General features: G+C 48.1%; 1 protein-coding gene across 1 annotated transcript in view; it reads right to left on the bottom strand.

Moving 5' to 3' along the window:
* The window catches only part of LOC119394314 (serine proteinase stubble), a 32,100-nt gene extending 20,594 nt beyond the window's left edge, over positions 1-11,506 (bottom strand). The window contains exons 1-2 of the mRNA XM_049416057.1: positions 11,089-11,506; positions 7,966-8,004 (exon numbers count right to left, since the gene is read on the bottom strand). Of these exons, the coding sequence (XP_049272014.1) occupies positions 7,966-8,004; positions 11,089-11,179 (130 nt within the window). The 5' untranslated portion in view covers positions 11,180-11,506. The remainder of the gene's footprint in view (positions 1-7,965; positions 8,005-11,088) is intronic.
* Positions 11,507-24,469: the final 12,963 nt, after the last annotated feature.

Here is a 24,469-nt window from a genome sequence, read left to right as displayed (position 1 = left end):
CAAGTTAAAAGGCTCAGTGCTTCGCGTCTAAGCCTTTTGAACGTGCACCTTAACGTAATCACACGAGCGTTTGCTGCATTTTGCTAAGCATGCAGTTTTTGTTTCCCTAGTAACGGCATCTGGAATCGGAAACGTCAGAAATTATTCTGTTTTCTTTTGTGACTGTTTCCTTCTATAGAAATGGATTGTAAAACTGGACGAGTCGGTGTTCATTGTAACAATGAATATCAGTGTAACACTGTGCCGGTGGCACTACGCAGAGAAGTACACAGAGCAGGCGCCAAACTAACATTTGGCAGGTTTCTTGCAAACAAACAAACAAAAAAAAATAACAAATCCAAAACCGTCTGCGTACGCACCCCACCCTCGCTGTACTTATATGAACCGCATCTTTCGAGGAGGCTGACTTCACAATCAAACGGGTTGGCATATACTGAAGGAAAAAGAAACGCTCGTTTTCATGTGGACAGCCTCCCCAATTTCAACCGCTTTTTAGTCCATGTTACTGGTGATGAAAAGCGCTCTATCGAAGACTTGTTTATAACCCCGTGAAAGACAATGCGCGGACAGATGAAGGCGCGCCGTTCTAAATTTTTGTTGCGCTGTGGTAAGATTTCGTTAATTAAGGTGGCACTCTGTCCCATTTACATTACACCCCATGATAGTGTAACGTACACTGCCCCACTGACACTTCTAGATTTTCGTACACAGTGGCTTATAAAGGAAACTTAGCTAAGTCACAATTGTGTTTTGCACAGCCCCACAGTAACATCCCTCTTAAGTAATATGATCTAAAATAGGGTTGCGCGTTGTGCTGCCTAGATACAAATGCAAAGAGAGACGCATTCTATGTTGCACAGGGCTGAAAAGCCGGTAAGTTTACCACCGTTGAATGGGCACTTTTTACACCTCTGTCAAGCTTGAATGATCTGCATGAACCAGGGAGCCACTGATGACAACAACCTTTCACATACGATGCCGGTAAGTTTCTCTATAAGTGACACATTAAAGGGACACTAAAGAGCAAAACGATTTTTCTCATATTAGTAAAGTACTCTTTCACGATACTAAAAACACCACGCTTCCTGCGAGAAGACTCTTAGTAAGCCAGAAAACGCGCAAAAAGAAAATGTAAGTGGCGACGCCACCTTGAAGTTTCCGCACCATTCGCCGTGACGTCACATGTTTTGACGGCACCTGCTAGGGACTACGTAGTCCCTAATCGGTAAAAATGAAGTACATTGTCCTCTGAGGGGGTCATAAACTTAACATACTAAGATTGGGGTAATTTTGTTGAGCCAATGGCGTCAAAATACGATAAGTACACTTTGAAACCCGTGACGTCAAGCGGGGAGATTTCGGCGCGAAATTTGAAAATGAAATATTGAACTTGATTTTCTCCTCTTAATATACCTATGATGACAAAATTAACGACGTTAGAGTTGTCGGAGCACAGTTTATCGATCTAAACCGATTCATTGTTTCTCTTTAGTGTCCCTTTAAAGGGCCCCTGACAGCAAAATTTTTGTTGGTGACTTTTTTACTGTAATTTGTAGCTTTGTGTCTGGTAATCCCTACGTTAAATCGTAAATGCTCTAGCGTATCGTATAACTAATTCTAGCGTAGGTAATTGTGACAATTTTAGCGTCACTTCAAAACGCCCGCCTAAAAACCACAAGAAACTAGCGCCCCATGCGGGGGAGCGTCAGAGACCACGTGCACTCAAGCTGTGGTGACGTTGAAAGCGCGGTTTTCAAATCGGGGCCCCCGCGCGCGGTAGAGATTGAAAGTATGTGGGTGCCTCGGTATGGGTAAACCTGTTAAGCGCGTGTCCCCTCACGAAAAACTACCTCGAGAGCAGCCCGATAACAAAGCGAGAGGGGTGCGGAACAATAGGCCTCGCCGGGTGCCAGTCGTCGTATTGTGCACGTGCACCCCGCAAACCTTCCGTGACGTCCACAATACTTGCTTTACTCGTGGAACGTCACACGGGGCCTCTATCTACGTCATACCAGGATGTCGCGAGGTGCAGCCAACTCAAATGAGCACTCACGCTTACTTTTAAAACCAAATTAAGATATCTTAAAATCAACGTTCGTCACTAATAATCAGTCAGATGTGTCCCCGTATACAGGAAAGTCAAACAACAAAAACATCTCGAGGTTTCAATTTTGGTGTCAGGGGTCCTTTAAGATATACCGGTGCAGTGCCGTCTTTAGTGAGTACACCATCGTGGCAGCTTCTGCTCATTGGTATGCCTTTGTAGGTAACGGTACCAAATATGAATAATATGAGAGAAGACAAGAATAAAATTGTAGCACTCTCTCTTATTAAACTGTTTCCTTTTTCACTTGCTTGCCCCTATTGGAAGCTTTTGTGAGAACACAGCCGTGGTACCACACGCCTGCCGTTATTTGCGGGTTAATAGGATGGTTAAGCGTTAGATGTTAACCCGTGTCTGTCGTTAACCTGTTAACCCATGCCTGCCTGTGCTCTTCTAGTAACACTTTCAATACTGTCACCTAGCGAGCACTCAAGGTGAACAGAAATAAAATTTCCATCAACTATACTACGCTTTTCCAAAACGCTCGCTATATTTGTAGCACTTGATACACCGATAATCCTATTCTTAATTCATTCCCCTATCTCTCCTTCAGCTCGCAGCTTTCTTGCGAGTAAATGTCTCTCTCGTCCTTTCTTTCTCTCAACTACAACGCTTTATTTGTTTTGTTTTGTTTCTTGGGTTCCCCAATAAAAGTTTTCGTCTCTCCCTCTCTCTGTCGCATGCTTCTTCTGTGTTAAAACACTGACACTTCCGACTGGCGCACACAGCTTTGCTCGACCAATCCTATCAAACCTAAACGCAAAGGGGAAAAAAAAAAAAACCAACGTAATCGTCACTGGAAGCGGTCACGCATGCGCTTTGGCGCCCAACTGTGGTCGAAGGTGCACTTTTCGGCAAAAGCCAACCGTGTCCGCTTAATACCTCGGATCTCAACGACCCGTGCCTGATCACGTTTAGATCGCCGTGCAGCTGCATAAGCCGCTTTTGCGGACGACTCCCGCAAGCACGCGCGTCGTTCCGCCGAGACAAGTCTACGACACCAGCAGGTGACGCGTCGGTCGCCGCCGCGTGCTCTCCGTGGGCGGCCGAAGGCCGGCCGATCCGTCAGAACTGCGTGACCGAATGCTGTAAGAATGCGTGCACCCTCGGTCCTTTCGAAGAGGCGCGGAACACGCCCTCTTACGGTACTTACTGGCCAAACCGGAACCGAGACGCCACTGCTGCCCCCTCGCACGCCCCCCACCCTCATTTCTTCCTGAGCACCCCCCCACAACAGTCATCTCATCGCAGCTTACTTTTCTTTGCCTCACGTTGGACGTCTCTGGCGGGACTAGTCGCCAGTTGCATGACAGGTGCCCAGGATGGCGTGTTCTTTGCTTTTGTGAGGCGCACCTTGAAAATCCAACCGTGGCTTCCGCTTTTTGCGGCTTTACTGTTGTTGCTTAAACTCGCATATTGCAAAGACTCGAAAAGTAGGCGCACTAAAGGAGGCATTCTTTCCACGCGATAGACTTTCGGAGCTGACTTCTGTGTGTGCGCTCTTTTTTATTTTTTTTGTTATTTTTTAGCTACCGTCTCCCATATGGGAGGGGATACTGGGTTTGATAACGGAACATGAAAAGCTCGACCCCAGGGCTGAATTTGTGCCCAGTTCCAGTTGTAGCCGCTTGATAGTTGTCGCCGCTCAGCAGCACAAGACGTGGCCAACGAGGAAGTGGTGAGCGGCTCGTGCGTTAGCTGAATGAACCATTTGCAAAAACATGACTGTCCATGTGCCAGAAACTATTTTCCACCCAAATACCGTCGACCGCAGACTGTGCTTTCCATGCAGGACTCGCTGTTGCCTTTTCTTTTTTTTCAGTTCTTTCCTTTCACTTTGTACACTGCTGACCTTCGCTAGGATGTGGAGGGTTGAGCTCACTCCGTGTGAGAAAATCATTCTGGTAACGAGAGTTATTCGCTTGAAAACTTTCCTCGCAGCAATGCCTCATTGCAGATTTCTTGCAAATCGTCGTCCGACAATACAGCTACTCGGCGCTTTACTACCATAGCGTTGCGCCATGAAATAGCAGCAACGCATAAGAAACGTGAAGTAACCGGTAGAAGCTCGAGCAAAATAACATCTCAATTAATGGGGTTTATTAGTGATAAAAAAAAGAAAGCTGCAGTCGCCGCAGTAGGCCGAAGAACAACGGCACTTTAAAAGAGGTCGATGGTCCAGTAGGTGATGAAGATTGTTTGAAGATGAAGCCTGCAGGAAACCTAAGTTCGACTACTGCAGTCATCACCGATAACCGGAGCTTACCGTCTCTACATGTGTACATTGCTATTAAAGGCGTAAACCTTAGTGTCATTTTTCTGCATAATTGCTACTGCCATCGAGAGTTACATTTGCACTGATATCTACATCTCCTTTGACAGAACATCCCAAGTCTGTTTGGGGAATAGAGTTTTTTCCTCACAAAAACACCATTGAACATTTGAACCATTCGTACTCCAGTCACATCTTGTCAGGGGGGTTAGGGTACTCGAGCCGTCTCTCTCAACGCCTCTTCCCTCACCCTCCTTCATTGCTCAGTGCGAGATGAGGAATAAACTTATTTGTCGAACGGTTATTGCTATTGTTTCCCAGGGCTAGGCTGCCAGGAATCCATCGCTCGAGGAACATCTTCGGAGGTCCCTGGCGATGGCCCTGACCCGCTGTACGGCCCACTGCTGGTCTTCGGGAATCTTGCTGAGGAGGGCGGCTTGCTATCTTTTAGCGAGGCATCCCGCTTCAGAAGGTCCTGCTGTTGTCTTTCTCCTTCCTCTTGGTCTGTCTTCTTCGTATCGCAACGGGCAGTCAGGCGACGGGTGCAGCCAACACCTTCTAGAGAGGGTGTTGGTGCAGCATGGGCCACGGGCGGTGCAGGTGGTAGGGGTTGGTGAAAGTGCCCACCTGCAGCCACCTCAGGTCGACCACCTGGGACCTGTCCAGCCGCGGGTGGGGTTGTGGATATGTCTTTCGACCGTTCCTGTAATGCTCAAGCACCTCTCGGTACGTGGCCGGAAAATCTTCGGTATAGCTGCCGGCGACTCCGTAGTCCCTAGGTCCTTCCGCCGCAACTTCGGTTGCCGTAAAACTTCATTCATTCATATCTCGCGACATGATCATCTCACCTCATCCGCCTCTCTAGGCGCCATAGAGCAAGCTGTGCGTCTTATCGACTCAATTCGATCAGCGCAAGTACAGAAGCATATTATTTGCTTTTGTGATGACGATACGAGCTAATCGAATCATAGATCTAGGAGTACAGTAAACCGGGCTAGTTGGTATTCATTCGTTACTTAACAGCGATAAAAGAACAGGAAAACTTTGGAAGGCACACATACGACAGGACACAGCGCTGATTATCAACTGAAATTTTTATTCCGGAAAAAGGGTTCATAAGGGGTAGGCTGAACCAATGCGCCTGCGCACACTTAATCGCAACACACATGATGCAAAAAAATTTATAAACTTAAAAGATTGCAACTGAATCCCACGTCTAAGTCCCTTAGTTCATTGGAAGTCTAAAAGAGCAATTTCGCTGTGATGGAGGGTGATAGACGGCCGGCTGATGCACTTGGCTTCGTTCTTTTTTATGTAGAAAGCTTCCATTATTTCTCTCGATAGCGTGTCTTTGTGCTTGTATATAACAGTGGCTTGGTCAAAAAGGGGTTGACATGCGCTGTCTTCACAATTCCTACAGTGCGCCGCTAAATGGGAGCATGCAGCACTCCCTTTCAGGTTATACCTGTGCTATTCCTGGCAGCCTAGCATCGACATTGCGTCATAGCCTAGGTGGTCACTGTCTCTGAAGATATTCTTAGAGCGCGATTATCTTCCCCTCACTGTGGTGGTTCAGCACGTGGCCAGCTATGCTACAGCAATGTACGAAACGTGCCGCACGGATCATTCCAACAGTTCACTCTAAATTAAAATGAAACCTGGGCGCGATTAAGACGGCACATAAGAAAAGATTAACACAGGATGACGCGCGCCGCCGTCCTGTGTCGTCCGGTAGCGCGTCGTCCTGTGTCAATCTTTTCGCCCCCGTTTCATTATGAACCAACACCAACTCGCCCAACTTTTTATTATACTGACACTAAATCAAACTTGCCCGTTACGCGAGTGCGTGTGATTCACAGTTATATGACCGCACTCATTCACAGCCCCATTTATATGCGGCACGCGAAGAAGGAAGAGATGACGTCCCCCAGCGTCGTAATTTCGGCTCCGTGAATGTGTACAGTTCGCTTTGATGCGTTTGCAGCCGGTTCAATGCTTTCAGTGAGAAGACGGCGGAAAAGGCAGTTTTCAGCGGGCCGAGACGGCTGATAAGGAAGACCCGCTCCTGCGGCGGTCATCATTTGCCGGCGGCTCGCGGGTTCCCCTCGCGGCCAATAAAAAAAAAAAAAGAAAAGAAAACGTACAAAAAAAAGTACCCGCTCACCCGGTTCAGACTTATTTCCTGGCAGTGATTAGGAGTGAAAACTGCCGTCTTTATGTCTGCTGGTGGATCCCACGGCTTCATTAGGGCGACATTCATTTTACGTGTATGTTTGTATGTCCTTCCGCTCTTTTTCTTCTGGGCTGAAGGCAAGAGCCAATGCACTGGCAGAGTGCTTGTTTCCTTCAAGTGGAAGCGCAAGATGGCACGCGTAGCAACTGAAAAGTTTCAGTATCGGCGACAGGCGTAGCTGCACGTGATGAGAGATTCGGGCTAAGTGCGCTGTTCCTCGTGCTGTTGACCTCATTATCTCGTGCCGTATGTGTTCATCTACCTAGATTTCTGTATCTCAAAGTACGAAAAACAGAGTTTCCCGATTTTCAGTATTCATAGATTGCACGTGATGCTCACGGCACTAAAGCAGCTTCTCGCTGTGCTAGTACCCAAACATGGTGACGTGAATACAATATATCATCACGCGTGCCGTGCTTCGCGCTGGGCGGTGCCGTATTTTTCGGCGGAGTGTGACTGTTGTCGACGCGTTGTTTTTACGCAAGACATGCGTGTCGAGCGGTCAAGCTTTCTTGCCCGCGCTGCAGCTTTTCATTGTCTCATAGGATCCCAACATGGCGGTCATAGTGAAGTATATGCAAAGTGTCCGTAGAATTGAGCAAGTTGAACGTGTAGTACGTTTACGCATATATCCCAGCAGCACATCCTACTGACATGACGCGCCGCAGTTCGCGTGAATGCGCTAATAGAGTCTTTTAGCAAGTTACGGAAATACGGTACGCAAATACGGTAAGGCAGTACCGTACCGCTCCTCCTTTCCCGGTCGTTGAGCGGCCAAAGCACAACCAGCGGGAAAGGGGGAACGCTACCGTACTGCCTTACAGTATTTGCGCACCATATTTCCGTAACTTGCTAAAAGACTCTAATGTCGACTTCTACTCATGGTTAACCCGCGTCTTCCACTGATGCAATGCGTATTGGCAGCACGTTGTGCTGGTCACCTGAATTCGATGCAATACTAAGTCCTCCATGCACGATGTACAGTAACAGGAATACTAAATCATGCTCCGATGACTTTGCTTAGTGTCTGTAGCAGTTTTACGCACGGGTTCTGTTAATAGCGCCGCAGCGACTCATTCTAAAGAAGGAGGATTGCAATAGCCCTAGTGTAAAGTTCAGTCATTTGTAAACGTTAAATAAGAAGCTAGCTGAATAAACTTGAAAGGTTGCCGAAATTGGCCACAAATACAGAAGTGTACAGAGCACCTGGCGGATCCTTTCGCATGAAAACTGTCATCTACAGCACGAAGTGCAGTACCTATCCGAAGAGCCGGTTCTCATCGCCACCTGGTTCAGACTAGGGCGTTGCATATAAATATATGATAAACTCTATCAGGCTTGCGGTCGATCACTCACCAATGCGCGGTCCCTGACGACGACTTGCGAGGACGCTTTCTGAAAGACGAAACGCAGGTTCGCCAAAAGCTTTCAGGTGGACACGGAGCGCCAGCAGTGGATCAATGAGAGAATATACGATACACCAACGAAAATAGTAAGGAACAAAAAAATAAAGAGTATGTGTCCTTATGTGAAAGTCTTAGTCGTAAGATCATCCGTCATCTACTAAAGGGTGAAAAATTGCGTTGAACAGAGATTTGTTTCAGTCAGCCGCCAGACCCTGCGATCACGAAATCGTAATGAAGCAGCCCGTGTCACATGTCCTTGAAAAAGCAGCAGAATCCAGCAAGGCTCGGCATCCCAGGCCAAACTTATCATCGAGAAATGTTTTGGTGGGGGGCCTGGAGATGTTCAGTGCTGCCATATTATTTGAAGATCGAATATGAAGATACATTTTCTGGAAAGCTAAATTTATTTGAAACTGAAACGCGGTTCGCGCACTTCCTACATCACCCAAGAATATTCGAAATAAGGCACCTTCGCCAATTTCAAGTCAGTTGCAATGCAAAACTGTTGTCGGCTGACAACGAAGACATGCCGTCAACAACGGAAACATCAGTATGACGATCACCTGGGCACGACACAACAGGGTGACGACAAGATGTGAAACGTGGTTTATTCCCCAGCAAGAACTCGGCTTCGTATGTAAATCAACTGTCTCGTGCAGCGAAACTACGTCAAAACTGGACAACACGAAAGCGTGAAACTCCGAACGGCGCCGTATAATATCACCCAATCGACAGAGTTATGAACTACTGTAAACACATCACGTGACTATACCGGGTCAAGCAGTGATGCGGCGTTGTGAAATGCAGCGGCTCTGCTTGTGGCATATTGCGAGACTGCGCGCAACTACAAAGTCTTTGCAACATTCCTGCTCAGTAAGCATACTTTAGCTGAAAAAGGTTTTCACTCAAGCGGAGGCCTCCATCGCACGCCGAAACAGTAATGACAGCAGCGATTAAATGACAGTAGGTGTTATGAGTGAATCACCTGAACACTGGTTAGTTCAACGGCAGTTCAAACACTGGAGCTTACAATGCAATCTTGGAACAGAGGCGCTTCCTACGTCTGTGCTGTCACACGCCATTTTACTTGGGAATGATCCTCTGATGTAATTGTTAATGGCACGATCGTTTACACAAACAATTAATGTTACGTTCCCCGGCAGTCTGCTGCATTATTTCTCCCTGCATGTAGAAGTTATTGCGAGATATTCAAACAATCGTACAATATGCTTGTTTTCGTTATCAACTGGTTCAGAAGAAGCTTCTGCAGCTCTTGCGGAAGCAAGGCTCAGCGCCAGGTGAGATTCATACGGCGCCATTTTTACACCTCTGCCCCCCCCCCCCTCCATATTATTATTATAGAACGCCTTCTCATGGCCAAATATACGCCGTGGTGGAAACGACTGTATCTCCATATTTCCGCTCGATATATATAGAGCGGTACATTTATGGACTACTGCGCATTCGCAGGAGTTCCCGTGCACAGTGTTCTCTTATCTAACGGTGGCAACGAGCACGTATCGACATTCGGTTTCGTTTCGCGAACGCGTCACGGCGACAAGGTCAAAACCAGACTAGCACGCCCGTGTCACATGCTTAGCCAGGTCATCCTTTCGGAACGGGGTAAACGAGTACGTGTGTGTACGGACGTCAAGGTGGGGCACGCCTTACAGCTGGAGGAGCATCGGCATTCTCAGAACACGGTCGCCTATCCGACGCTGCGTGCGTAGTCATGACAGCTGAATTGGTTAGCAGGGCGGATAATATATATGTAAACTTCTTTTTTTTTCTATTTCGTGCGTGGTTATATACTGCACGGGCGCCCTCATTTAATATCCATGGCAATTCATGCGTGACTGGCTCGTTCGCAAGGTCAGGGACACTTGGCTCTGATTAAGGGTAAACAGCGGAGGTGCTTGAAACTTTCGCCTTCTCTCGGTGTGTGTGTGACTAAATATTTACCCAGTCACGGCTCTTCGCTCAACAGTCGACTGCTGCTGGGTCATGTGATCTGGCACAGCAAACGGAGCGCCTGGGTATCGACGCACAGCTGCCGAAGCGCGTTTTGGTGGCAGAAGCCTTGACGAGCGCATTCAGCGACCGATTTAGGAAAACCGGTAATGGCAATGGATGTGACCGGCTGCGGTGACCGTAGGTTGACAAAACCACCTTTCAAATCACAGAACTTGTTGGAATTAAAACACGGTACGATTTAGAAACAAACCGCGAAACTAACCGATTGCTTTGATGACGATAAGCAGGACTCAATTCCATTGAATAGCATCGCGGCTCTGCTTGCGCTGTTTTCTCCCCTGTTCAACCATGAACCAACTTGCCCAAGCCTCGACCAAAGTAGGCTCTGTTTCCGAACCACTAGCCATCAGAGAAACGGTGTCTTTGCGGACGTCACCTGCAAGCGTTGTACTTTGGAAAAATGCAATATCGCGACGGACTGATCATCCAACGTATCCGGAATAAAGGACAACAGTCTAGTTTCGCACATAAATCGGCTTCGTACACAGTCATAAGCAAAATAATGTAGTTCGTTAGTTTTGAAACGAGATGCGCCGGAATACACACACACACGAAGGGGCGCGAGAACACGACTTCCACGAGCCCAGGTTACGAAAGCCAACGCGCACGGATGCTTCGTACCGTACAAATATACTTCGTGGTCTTCCAAGTGCGAACGAAATAAGGGGAGCCGCTGGACCAACGCAAGACGGAATCGGAAGGCGTCGGTACTCATCTTGAACGGTGCCTGTCGTGATCGCGTAAACCAACAAGCGCACCCGAGAACAGATGGATCGGACATCGCAGGGCAGGGGCGAAGGCAGAAATTAATTTTTTTCGGGAGGGACATCTTGATTCGAAGTGGGGGCCGGGCAGGCAGATGTGGTCGAGTGTCATTTTGTGCTCTGTGTGCCATGGCAAAAAAAAATTGGGGGGGACGGGCCCGGTGTGCCACCCCCTGGCTACGCCACTGTCGCAGGACAACCACTCGCTCGCCGCAAGAGAAGCATCTCGTTAATAAAAAAAAGTGATTCTTTTTTCGCTACTGCGTGGCACTCACCGAAGAGTCTGTGATCCAGGACCCTGAGCGATAGTGCGGTCCACGTGTGCAGTGAGACGACGGCGAGCAGCGTCGCGAGCCCGCTTCTCATGGCGACGGCGGCTGGCGAGTCTCTCCTCACGAGGCGGCAGGAACGCGTGCGCGCCTGGCCAGGTCGCGGAGCGCCGCTCTCTTCCTCCCCTCATTGGTGGGCTGCCCTCCCTGCTGAAGCAGCCCGCCTGGTGCTGCCGCTGCCTACCTGTACTATGGCTGCACTGCTCGGGGAGAGAAGGGTGCAGCCATGACTTTCGCTCTGTCGGCGCGTGCACCCTTGCCCTCACACAGTACTACAATGCTCATGGCGACGCTTTTAAGCTGCCGCCATCTCCCCCACCACTAAAAGGCGTGAGTTCCCCGAACTTTCCTCGCCCCGTACCCCTTGTCTGTGGTCAGCTCGATGACTGCCTGACGCCTGTCACTCTAAAATGCCAGGAACCCTAGTGCAAGTGGTTGCATTCCCTAAAGGACATCGTAAGTGTTTTCAAGGAACAATGCTTATGACGCCACGTATTCGGATACTCGGCATATATGATTTTATGTTAGCGTGTGTAGTTAAACTATTGTGTCTGTGTTCGATACGCCATGATTATGCAATCAGTCAGCGATGGCTGGCATATTTCATTTGCTTGTTTTTAATGAAGTAGGGGGAGGGGGGTGGAGGCTATCACCCTACTGCTGTGTACGAGCAATACATCGAGGCATGTTGAATGTGATAAGCGTGACGACATTCACTTGCATAACTCGGAAACCGTGCCCACCCTGAAGTAGGGCCCTCTAACTGAAGTTGCTCTGCATCGTGTGATTGGCGCGCGTGCGCAACGCTCACACATGCACAAGGGTGCTCAAAAGTTCTCAGGTCGCTATCATATGTAATCCGATGGCAGCATGACATGGAAACTTTTTGAGCACCCCTGTACAGGTTTGCGCCATTATTGTTGTCCTGTGTTGCCCTCTGCAGTTTTGGTAAGATTTTGCTAGGGGTCGAGACAGCCTATATTGCCAGAACGAAAGCCTCCGAGATCAAGAGGAGTTTCACGACTTTGGTGCACATGACGAAGGGTGCACATGCGCCGTGGCATCGTGAAAAACGCGGATGGGGCACCCAGAGATTCAAGCCTGCAATAGCCTTAGCACTGGCTTGACCAGGGGAGGTTTCAAACTCTTCCTCCTCCCCCTTAACATTTTAGAATTTTGCATGTATATATGGATGCCTTGCACTGAAGTCACTGAAACCACCATGCTGGAGTACCAACATGGTGGGGCGCGAAGTTTGTGACGTCACGATAATGTTATCAGTACGTCGCATGCAGGTTCTTTCGCTATTCATGCACAAAGACCAAATGCGCTTAAGCAGCGTCGCTACCACATTGAGTGTGACGTCATCAATGACGCCATGATAGAGTAGCAGTGAGTTAACAACCTGTGTACATGACGTCACGTGCAAGTGGAAGTATAAATAGATACATGTGCACATACATACACACGCACTAACACACATAAGGTATGGTCAGACCCCCCACCCCCCTCGAAAAAAATTTTGGGGAACACCCCTGCACCTTATGTTGTTACACGCATGGCACGTGCGCAGCGGCACTATTTGTTTCGGCGTTCCGTCCTCTATCTTCAGAACATAGAGTGTTTACAGAAGCCTTCCCTACGCTCACTTGCGTGATCGTTGTTCTCCTAAAGTTGCGAGCGCTCTTATCTTGCCTTTGGTTTTACGAAAAAAAAACCCTATGCGAAAGCATCAATAGCGCTTACGCGATCCCAGTGAATCCAAGGCCTGGGTATCCTCTTATGTATGTATGTTATACATGCATGTCCGCGGTAAGCGGTGCCTTGCTCATCGCTTGTTCTGGCCGAAAGCGCGCCTCTGCACAGCGACCCCGAACTGTGGCACAATGCAGATATATCCTCTTTCCCACATGTTTGCTATGTGTTATTGCAGTCGTTTTACATCGCATCTTGCACCCCGCAGTCAAGTGTCAAAAAAAAAAAAAAAATTCGAGAGGCCCTGCTTTATTGGGAAAATGGGTGCAAGCTAAGTTTGGCGCGTGCGTGTCTGATCTACTATTTTTCTTTGTATCGCACTGCGCAATGCTCCGTTTTTCCTTCCTCCATGTCAGGAATGCACCTTCACCCACATGCTTAGCCGGGCAACAGTTCAGCTGCTACAGGCAACAACGAGGATCATATGTGAAACAATGGAAGACGACAGTGAAATGCGGCGATATAATCTGACGAGTGACGTCGAGAAAAGATCAGATTGTCATATCGGAAGTCGAAGTCCCGCCGCGACTTATCGTGGGCGGAGCCACCAATTTGATCTTCAGGTGGCCTCCGGCTCTCTATAGACCTGAGTTCCCCGCGACTGAAATGAAGATCTTGCCATGTCATATCATACCAGAAACAGTTGATTCCTGACGAGCCCGCAATCGGCAGAGCATGAGTTGTTGGAAAACGGTGTATATACAAATACGCATGCGACCGTATCTTCGAGGGCCTCATTGGTATACCCACATTTTTGTACAGTCGCCAGCGCCGGATATCGCGCGAACTATGCCACCGCCGAAATCTGTAACTCATAGAAGCTTCGTTTAAAGAGAAGGGAAAGCGGAAAGCGCTGCGTGTTCATGCGAGGAGGCTGGATCATGGAGCATCTGCTTTCACGTCGCTAGATTTGATGACCTCCTTATCTCGTTTTAAAATCGTCCTTATTAACTTACTTTCCCAGTTTTCTTGTGCTTGCGCGGCTTGTATGTTTGTTCGCGAGAGTGCGCGTAATTAGCATAGCCTTCAGGAGGCGGCTTGCTTGAATCGAGCCGGGAATATGCGAACTATCCAGGAACACTTGTTTCGCACGTGAGCAAGGCTTGATTCTTATTGCTACTGCTCTTCATCGCTTTGAACATGGTTACCTCGTGGGAGGGTTGTAGGCACTGCTTCCCCCCACATGCACCGACGTCTTTTGAAGCACTGGTAATAATCATAAATAAAAACAAAGTTGAAAGCATTTGCAGGGACACTTGCGAAGTGCGACTGCAGAAGAAAGGAAAGCCTTCCACAAACTGGCGCCCTGAAGCATGGGCACTTTCCGTCTGGCTCTTCTCTGCGGCACGGTGAAAACGGAGAGGATGTTAACTTTCTTTTTAAGACTCACGATCGAGATCTCGGGACTTTCGTCTCAAGCAAATATCTTTATCGAAACGCAGCGCACGAAAGGGCATGCGAAGAAAACACGTGACCCCGAACAAACGCGCTTGACAACCGAAAAGCCCGGTGCAACAAGACGGCGAAGATAAAAAAACAAAAAAAAGAAGAAAGAAACACACACAGATAGCGATACGCTCGATGCGCCCAGTGTACACGGTTCGGCGTCAGACGCAGACAAGATCGGCCCTTTGCCTGGCTTTTTTTGTATATCGGACGTGCTTCTTTTCTACCTGCGCAAGTTCTGTTCGGAAGCCCTTCCGACTAGACACCGGCAAACCTGCTCACGGAAGAGACTCATCAGGCAAACTCTTGGCCAGGGGTCCCCTCTTCTGTTCGTGTGCTGCCATCCTGACTCCGCCTTGCGGTAAAGTTTCGTGCTCGAGAGTCGGCTTCGCCTTCACCTTGAGTGAAGCCTCCGGGGGAGTTGCTTTCTTTTGTTTGCACGCACAGCAGTCGGATGATGAAACGCACGAGGAAGTTCGAGTACGCCATGACACCTACCGCGAGCACGCACGGACAAGAAAGAGGGAAGAAAATAGGAAAGGAAACAAACAACACATACGGGACAATTTGACGTATAGTAACACGGGAAAAAATATGTCTTTAACGCGAGGTCAACTCGGTTTCGTTCATGAAAGTTAGCAGGGCTCGACGGGCCTGGTCAAGTCAAGCAGCACAACCTCTCGGACGCAGGCAATCATCAAGGGTTGTACACTTAAGTCCAACTCCAATGAATCTATATTCCTATTGAGCACGTGCCTGCTGCATAACTACTGTGGGGCAGTCTAAAATAAGGTGCTCAAGTGTTTCACGCGAACCACACATTAGGCAGGCGCTGTGCCCCTCTATAGGCGGTCGTTGTCAGCCTGGTCCCTTTCCTATTTCTTCTTTGTCCGTTATGTTTATGCATTCAAATAAAATAAAAATAATAACCATAACAATGAACACGCGAAGCTGACTTCCGTGTTGTTTTGCTATTCCTGCTATAACTGTTTTCTTGTATATGCTTTGATCGCAATCGATCGCGTGGCAAAAAAAGAAATTTCAGACAAGTGCGCATGGACGTGTCTGCGTTACCAGCACTTAGTCACTTTGTTGACAGTTATTATATGTCGGTAACGGCCTCACAACGACAACGAAGATACAAGTTCGTCCCCGAGTCATATGCACGTAGCATGCCGTTGTTGAGAAACGAAGCAGTGAGCAATGTAATGAACTTTATCTTTGTGTTTTCAGTGTGACGAATAAAGCGTTTCTGGCCATATGGATAAATGGAAAAAGGCTTTAGCGCGCGACACGACTGGGCACGACGAGGACGATAAATAAAAATGTGCTGCTCACCAATTTCAAGGCGTGTTTAACGGCTGCAGTTTACTACATACTTAAGCATTGTAGGTCTGATTGTAAATGAAATGTTATTCCTTTCTTGCCTATTTCTCAAAGAATAGTTAGCTCCTGTAGACACAATTGACTATAATTTACATATAGTTACTCACATCAAAAATATTAACAATTTATGCATCTGACACCAGTGAAAAGTGAACACGAAAAACGTTAAATGGCCTCTGAGCCAGCTGTGATAATGTTTCAACACTTCAAGTAAATGCGCGCATCGAGTTCAGAAAGCCGTCACGATGAACAATGACAAACGAGGCCAGCGCTGCGAGCCGCGGGCGAGCCACAAATTCCAAGCAACAATCCCATCTCCTCTCCGGGACTTTCGGTAATTTCCAGTGTTGGCCGTGACGTCATCATTTGCGTCTGGTCTTGTCATCAACAAAAAGAACCTGTTTGTCTGCTCGCCGCTCTTCTTCCTCGCACGGCGAGGAGCAGCACTCAGCCAGGAGGAGAGACGAGACAATGAACCAATAACCTAGAATCTAGAAGGTGCTGGATGAACCGCGGTGTGAGAAAAATTATTTTGTCTTACACCGTGGGATATGAACAGAGCTGAGCGAAGGAAAAAGCGAAGCGAGCGGGGGCCGCTTTGATCATCAGGCTCGTGTAGCTCCGCTATTATACGGCACCGTTTCGAAAAATTCTCGTGGCGGAGTGTTTGTTGAAGACCCGTGCACAACTGAAACGCCACAACTAAATTTCGACCACTGGGCGGTTTACGGGCCCTTTAACTCCTCCAAGAAGTAGGTGTCCATTGACTGCTATTTTACGCAGTATCCTTCCGGCATTTGCTGGTAAATATCGTGACAGGCCAATAAATTCCTCGTTCCACACTGTCGCTTTCGGGGCCTGCGGGTGTACGCCAAATCAACCCCTGCATGGTTGCAGAAAGACACAATTTTTTGACGCTCGGAATCATCGCTTGCCAAAATATATCAGCGAAATCAACGATAGCGCAGCCACGGGGGAGACTCGAATGTAACTTATTTCTCGGGACAGCATTTGCCATTTTTATACCAGAAGTGTCAGACATACCTGAAGTCTCTGATAACATTCCATAGCTCGTAAAATGCTTGAAAAATGCGCACAATGAAGCAATATGCGCGCATTGGATCCCACCAAACGGTACCTTGTGAAACTTCGCAATTTAAAACAGATTACAAACAACACACTCCAGCAGACTCGGTCCGATGGCATGAACTGATGATGCGCACGGGCTGCTATAGTTTAACGTGTGTCTGCTATTGGCAATGTAATAAATGAATAAAAGAAGTCATGTCACGTGGCGGAGATGCACACGACGGCCGCCAGGTGAAAGCAGATTTCGCATAAGGCCTTAGCATTCGGGCCTTAAAGGGGTACTGACACCATTTTTCGAAGGCGAGTTTACTCTGCCATACAAATCTCCTGTATGCAGAGACGGCTCTGAGCAAGTGTGAAGCTCAGCAAATGCTGATAAGATATTTTATTTTGATATTATAGTCAACTTTTCCATGGCGCACCTACCGACATCGACTCTAGCTTGACGTCAGGCTACAGTACCAATTCCGCTGACTTCACGTAGCAGTCTGGCTAGTTGTGATGACGTTAGGTGCCAAAACTTCCAAGATGGCCCCTTGTGTGTCACCAAAACATTCAAAATGGCCGCTAGTGCGTCACCAACGGAGCCATGGTGCGGAGCGGCCGTGGAAATGACTCTATATATTGTGCGAGCACGTGACGAGAAGCTCATATCGTGTTGTGACGTCAGGGTACCATAGGGATTGAAACTAGCTTTTAAAAGCATACTGTAATTACTTTTTCAGGGTGCACTCGCGCTTAGTACTATGTTTTCTAGGCTCTTGAGGGCTTGATCTTTCATTTGATGTAAAAAACAACTGAAAATTTTCGTGTCAGTACCCCTTTAAGCAAAGTAATAAGTCGACGCAGATTGTTAAAATAGTTTTTCGGAAAGTTTATACTGCTTGTTTCGTGCCAAGGAAAGAAAATTCTGCTTTAGTGATCCGCAAACCGTTAGGGCAATTCAAACCGCCCGCCTCCGAAAGCGCGCTTGTGACGTATCATTTGCCACGTCATTTCCTGTCCTAAAGCTGTTGCTTCGGGGCAGCGGTACATAGCGAAGCACAGCACGGCAAAAGCGAAACTTTTGGAGCAGTCGCATCGTTCCGAAGTTAACGTTAAGTATGAATCAAACTGCAATGCACAAGTTGCCCTCTGCTCAATCTTGTAATGGACTACAGTGTTCTTTTTTATCACGGATAGGATGTTTGAGCACAAGTGATTAATAGGCGCAAGTACTAAGGACTTCCGATGCCATCAGAGTATTGTACCAAAATGTCGCACTGGTGCCGCAAATCGTGTCCTGCATTTATCTTAATATCTCGATTATACTGAAGCTCTGTTCGTAATATTGACGTTTTAGACGTTCTCTGACATCAGTGCCACTGCCCCGCCACGGTGGCCTAGTGGTTATGGCGCTCGACTGCTGTCCCGACGGTCGCGGGATCAAATCCCGGCCGCGGCGGCAGCATTTTCGATGGAGGCGAAAATGTTTGAGGCCCGTGATTTGGGTGCACGTTAAAGAACCCCAGGTGTTCGAAATTTCCGGAGCTCTCCACTACGGCGTCCCTCATAATCATATCGTGGTTTTTGGACGGTAAACCACAGATATTATTATTACATCTGTGCCTCTTTAAGAGGAAAATGAAGTACTGAAAATGAAAACAAGACAATATAATAAATCACAAATGCTTGTGATCGCTGCATTCCCAACTTTATACATGCACCTGCGATAAAAGCGATTGCGCGAGAGCGAATCTGCCCTGCACCTTCTTAAAGGACCACGAACATTCCGATCTCAGCGGCAGTTGTGTCGTTGTTTTACCACGAAGTGAAACATATAGCCAAGTTACATTGCCCTAGGGGACTATAGAGAAAAAGAGTAAGAAGGACATTCCCGAGAAATGGCTCCTGTGTCCACAATGCGTTTCCCAAGGTCAGGCAAAGCAGCTTCCGCCTCACGTGTCTTCTTTCCGCCACAATGAGCTCGGCGAGGAGGAAAGAAAAAAAGAAATGCCGGCCGAAACCGCGCATCGCAATGCAGGCAGGTAATCGACGGGTCGAGCAGTGCTTTCGTATATACGCAATGCCTCCTTTGCTCGCTCCTAAACCAGAGACCATAACAGGGACTCTTCTCGGCAACCTTCCGAGGACATTGGCTACGCATCAGTGGGAAAATGACCTCTGGTTGCCCAGCTTCGTGGCTTGCAGTAACGCCCCCCCCCCCTTTCTTGCCCCCCTCTCAGACGTGGACGTCTCCACTGGTGGCGTCACGATGCTCCCCTCCACTCGGAGGGATTTTCCGCGCCCAAGTGAGCTGGCTGGTCGCGCTTTGGTTCATTGCTTTTGTGCGTGCGCCGTTACTCGTGGCGATTTGTTGGGCGATTCGTTCGCCCTCCTCCTCCTCCTGGACTTCTTCAACAGGCGCCTTGACTGCGGTCGCCGAGCGGCGGCTACAAAGGAAGGTCGCGGTCGCCGAATGCCGCGGTCGCTCACCTGTGCCATTGGAGCCCATGACCTGGTGCTCTCGCTTTCTTCTTTTCCAGTTTACCGTGCATGCCATTGAAGCACGCTTTTATTTTTTCTCTCTCTAACCTCCCTCTTTCACCTAATAGTATCGAACTGTAATCGTTATAGCGAGTGTGCACAACCATTCGTATAGTTTGATACTCTTGCGTAACTACGCCACAGGACACATTCATGCTTACATCATCAGAAAGGATCGTACGTAGACAAACATTGCAGCAGGGGCTTTGATCGAGCATTGTGGCGTTCACTAGGTGATGCGAACAGTGCCGAGCACTGAAGCACAGGGGTGCGCACGTCCGGTTAAAGCTCTCTGAACGTTATAGCGAGTGTGCACAACCATTCGTAGAGAGCATTAACCGGACGTGCGTACCCCTACTGCTTCAGTACTCGGCACTAATGGCATAGCCTAGTCAACGTCACAGTGCTCGATCAATACGCTTCCTGCATTGTTCGTCGGCGTACCATCCTTTTCTGATGGTGTAAGCGTGCATCCGGTGGCATAGTTACCGAGGAGTATAAACACACATGTGTTTATGGAGACCGGTACCATGACGTCATGGGCGTATCCAGGCACGTAGCCAGGATTTTTTTTCGGGGGGGGCCCAAGGCCTAATTATTCGAAAGAAAGTCTTTTCATGGCCAAAAGAAAAAAAAATTGCCCGGGAACATATAAGGCTGGACGAATTTCGGGGGGGGGGGGGGCGGGCCCCCCGGGCCCCCCCCTTGCCTACGTGCCTGGGCGTATCCATGGGAGGAGGGGGACAACTCCGGGATCGGTCTATACGAAACGGTCTTGAAACTTGGCCAGTACGGAAAAGTAAGGGGGGAGAGGGCCGCAGAAAAGTTTTGCGCTGGATGACGTCCACCGAAAAAGAAGGTACTCCGAGGGCATTTTCAACGCGCGTTGATTGGACGGTCCTCTTCGACACATTTCTCTTACAAATTACCCTTCCCCTTCCCTATGGCACACCTTTTTATGTGGCATTGTCCAGCATTGAACTTCCCCGCCATGCACTACTAAATCAGCCAAATTGAGATTGACTTCCCAAGCAGTGGGTACCCTTGCGTAACTAAATCTGGCCAGGATAAATGTCGCCGCACAATATATACAAACAGATGAACGAAAGAAGTCCGGTGTCTCATAATGATGCTCCTGCTGCTAAGCTCTCGTGGGCAGCGTGCATTGGCACGCAGACTCTATACCACACGACAGCTAACGCGGCCTGCTCCTATATTGCTTTGCAGGTATCTGCTATAGCAGCTAGGCTGTTAGGCGATAGAGTAACAGATACAAGGTTAAGATCAGACACGATCGAGTCGTATCGCTGCCGGGCTACGGCACTTCTACTCATCCTGTAGAGGGCGGTTCTCAAACCATCTCAAACAAAGCGCAGACACTAGTTTATATTACATTGCAGTAACCCTTCTAATACACTGAGTGAACGGTACTACTCCAGAGTCAATTCATATCGGTTGTTAAAGTTGGGCCGGAAAGCTGTGGAAAGCCTATTGCCCCAGACATCAACGCGCGGCGCACGATTGATGCGTGTCTAGATGAGGTGGGACAAATAATGAAAACCGAAATCTCAATAGAATTCTTTACAGATATTTTTAATTTTAAATGTGACGAAATAAATTAGCAATATACTTCACCGCATATCTGGCGCTTTGCTAAGTAGTAGACTGCCATTCTTTTTTTTCTAGTTAACCGCCAGTAATGGGGGGCGTGTACGGGCAGTCCGCTCATGTGGGCTTGTGTTTAGTTCGGTGCATTCTATAGGGTTGACAAGGCATCGCTCACTTTTGTGCAGTGGTTTCGCGCGTATCCTCCTTAGGTTATTTCTTTGCGTATGTGTTGTTTACTGGCGTAACACTTCGGAGAAGCTAAACTTGCTCATAGGAGCTGCCGATAGTCGCTCCTGCGGCTGCAGACCGCTTAATTCCCTCGTCTTTCGTGACGGTGAATGCGGCGCGCTACACGAAAAAACGCTGCGCTGTGCAAGGCTGCCAAACTGATCCTTTCACGGCTGGTGTCCCACTCCAGCGGTTTTGCTTGATTGGGCCACGTGAGTTTTTGAACTATTTTGATATTTTGCTCGTGAGCTGTTGTGTCGTCATATTTCTTTTATCTGCAAAGTATTTTGGTGTATATTGCAAGTACACTATTTGGCTAATAGAACAAGCTTGCGTCCCAAACCATTTTCGTTAATTTGCCTTTTCTCTCGCCTACGGCTCTTAGCGAGTGGTAAAGACGCAAAGAAATGATCGCGTAGTTAAAGGAAGTAAAAAAGCGGGACCTTCGAGAAATGTCCCATAACTTCGCGCCATGTGGCGTAAAAGCTCGACGTCGTTACCGTTTCTGGTTGTGAATTATTTTTTAATTTTTTGCTAGCACACACGCACACACACACGCACGCACACGCAAGCACACACACACGTGTGAAGGCATAGAGTTTCCTAAGAGGAAACTGAACTTTCGTGCGTTCGATTTTTGCAAACGCAGCTATTGAGTATGTTGGCACGCATGCAGTGATGTCATATTCATATTCTCTTGTGCGTTTAGGAAAAGATAAGATTGCTTTGAAGGATGGCCTGCTGGGCGAGTTGGTAATTCACGAAGGGGCGCAAAAGAACGACAGTACAAGAAGATGGAACACGGACACAGTGCAAGTTTGAAGGCACTGACTGCCGGCCAGAGCGTGTGATTACGCACTCCGGTTTTCTATCATTAACTGTCCTTTCATTTCCACGTTCTGGGAGTGGAAGTGACGGAATGGAAAATTGTTTTCACGATTTGGTTGGGATTTATATTTTAAAATTGTATTTGAAATTCACAAAAACTGGTACGTCGCGACGTCTGGTGGTCAAGCCTTGGTACGGCGCGAAGGATTCGTTCGGATTGCTGTACGTAGTGTGCTTCTTTAGACGCACCATAATTCGTCCCTAATACTACAGCATGTATATTATAAGGCCTCCCTATTTTATTCTGCGCCTATTACGAGATAAACGGCATCTAGTAGAAGCGAAAACCCGTGTCAGGCCGTGGCGCATGCACGCGATGAGACGCATGCGCGCGAACACAAACCTTGACAGCACAAGCTTTCGTCACAGGGCCTCACTGGTTTGCCCGCGTGTAATCGCTATCGCGCCCGCCTACCATCATTTCCAGCATGCGTTGCGTGTGTGACTTCATCGGCGCTGCAGATCGAAACATATTGATAAAATGCGTTTAACGGCTTTTCCGCGTTACCATTCCAAGATTAGTGAAGGAAAGAAGATTGCTTTTTAAGGGCTGGTTTTTCTTTGTTAGACACCATAATAATGAGAACTAACAGACAATAATGCCAAGGAAAGTATAGGGTATGATATTTGTAATAATTGGAATATAAGCGTGAAGAAAGTAAAGTGGACGAGAAGATAACTTGCCGCCGGCAGGGACCGCACCTGCGACCTTCGAATAACACGTCTGATGCTCTACCACTGAGCTACGGCGGCGGTCATCCCCCCGTATACTTTGTAGGGTATATATGTGCATTTAAACCTAGGAGTGTTAGCGCCGATCGCCGCCATGGCTGCGATCGGCGCTGACTAACACTCCTAGGTTTAAATGCACATATATACCCTAAAAATAGACGGAAGGACAGGGAGGTATGCAAGTTCTCAGACTGGCTGGCTACCCTGTGCTGGGGAAAGAGGTAAGGGAAATAAACGATGACAGAAAAGAGATGTTACCAAAAAAAAAAAGGAAAAAAGAGAAAAAAGAAAAAAGGGAGAAAATAAGAAAGGAGGGTACTACAATGCCTACAGTCTGTCTCTAAGACGAGCTGTCCGCAAGAGACGCAATAACGTTTTCGAAACCTCCTGTCCTGAGGACGGTCTCGGCCAGTGTCCCAAGACCGTTGCTTGCGACAATGGGTGATTGTCAAGTCCATCTAACACTCTTGAAAGTTCTTTTCTGGGAGCACTGGAGCGGGGACACTCGCAGAAAAGATGGGTGATTGTTTCCTCGCAGGTTTGCATGAAACTATACCACGTACCAAGTAAGAAAATGACGCTACAGTATAGTTATACTACCCAGACATTCCGTCGGTGAAGACCCGCATTTCGTTCGCATTCTTCTCGCTGCTAATCCGGTCAGCGGCGCGAAACAAAGGTTTCGTTCCCGATCACATGTGGCGCCGCGGCATCCGACTGTCTCATCTGTGGTCCGCGGGAACGGCAATAACTGATTCATTGTTGGAAAACCGGTTGTTTTGCCCCGAGGCGCGTGCGGAGCGCGCTAGGTCAGCCGTGACACGGTTGCCGCCGCCGCCGTCGCTGTCTTCTTGGTCGGACGACGTCTTTGCAGAGCGGCGCAATTTCAATGGGACACCCATCCACTAGACACGCGTATGCACGCACCAACTACTTCCTATCGGTCAGGTCGGCTTTGGCCCAGCGCCTCGCGTCGAGTCTGTTATATGCGGATGTCTGGGCGCCTCATTTGTTTCCTCCGAGCGTAATGGACGACACTGACCTGATTTCGGGGGAGAGCACCTGGGGCGCACCCGCGGAGCGGAAGGCAGCCTTTTCCGTTATAGTAGAACCGCCTCGAACGCCGTTATTGGCACGCATCTAGGCTAACCCGTGCATCCGGCTTGCCGATTGTTTCCGACTCTCGTCGCCCTGTCGTGGTATGCGGGACGTCGCTACATCTTCATGATCATCTTCTTCTTCACATTGTTGTCCTTTCTCTTGCCCTTTCCCAGTATCTAAGTGTACAGTGTCAGATATACAAAGACTGTCTGCTCCTTTCTTTAAAAGGTGTAGGTTAGTAAATATGTTCCGTTTTAACGTTAGTGTGTTGATGCTGCGCCAACGGAGCTAACGTTTATTTATTTTTTTTTGTCACAACGTTGTTTGATTTGTCAAATAGGCTTCAGTCCATTAGGCATACAGGGTGTTTTCTTTTTTTGAAGGCCGTGTTTTCTGTGCACCGGGCGCGATCAGTTTCGATTTCACCCTTAAAATTCGATTATGAGTATCTCTAATTACGTGCAACTTTAGAGATTTCTTAAAAATGGGTATGCCATAAATTGGCACGCAATACAACTTTCCAGTATACACGAGTGCCCTCACGTCAATAATTAAAATATTATATAGC

This window comes from Rhipicephalus sanguineus, chromosome 5, assembly GCF_013339695.2.
Source record: "Rhipicephalus sanguineus isolate Rsan-2018 chromosome 5, BIME_Rsan_1.4, whole genome shotgun sequence".
In the NCBI taxonomy this organism is placed as follows: domain Eukaryota; kingdom Metazoa; phylum Arthropoda; class Arachnida; order Ixodida; family Ixodidae; genus Rhipicephalus; species Rhipicephalus sanguineus.
The sequence above is the reverse complement of the archived record's forward strand: the minus strand, read 5'-3'. Positions and strand labels throughout refer to the sequence as shown.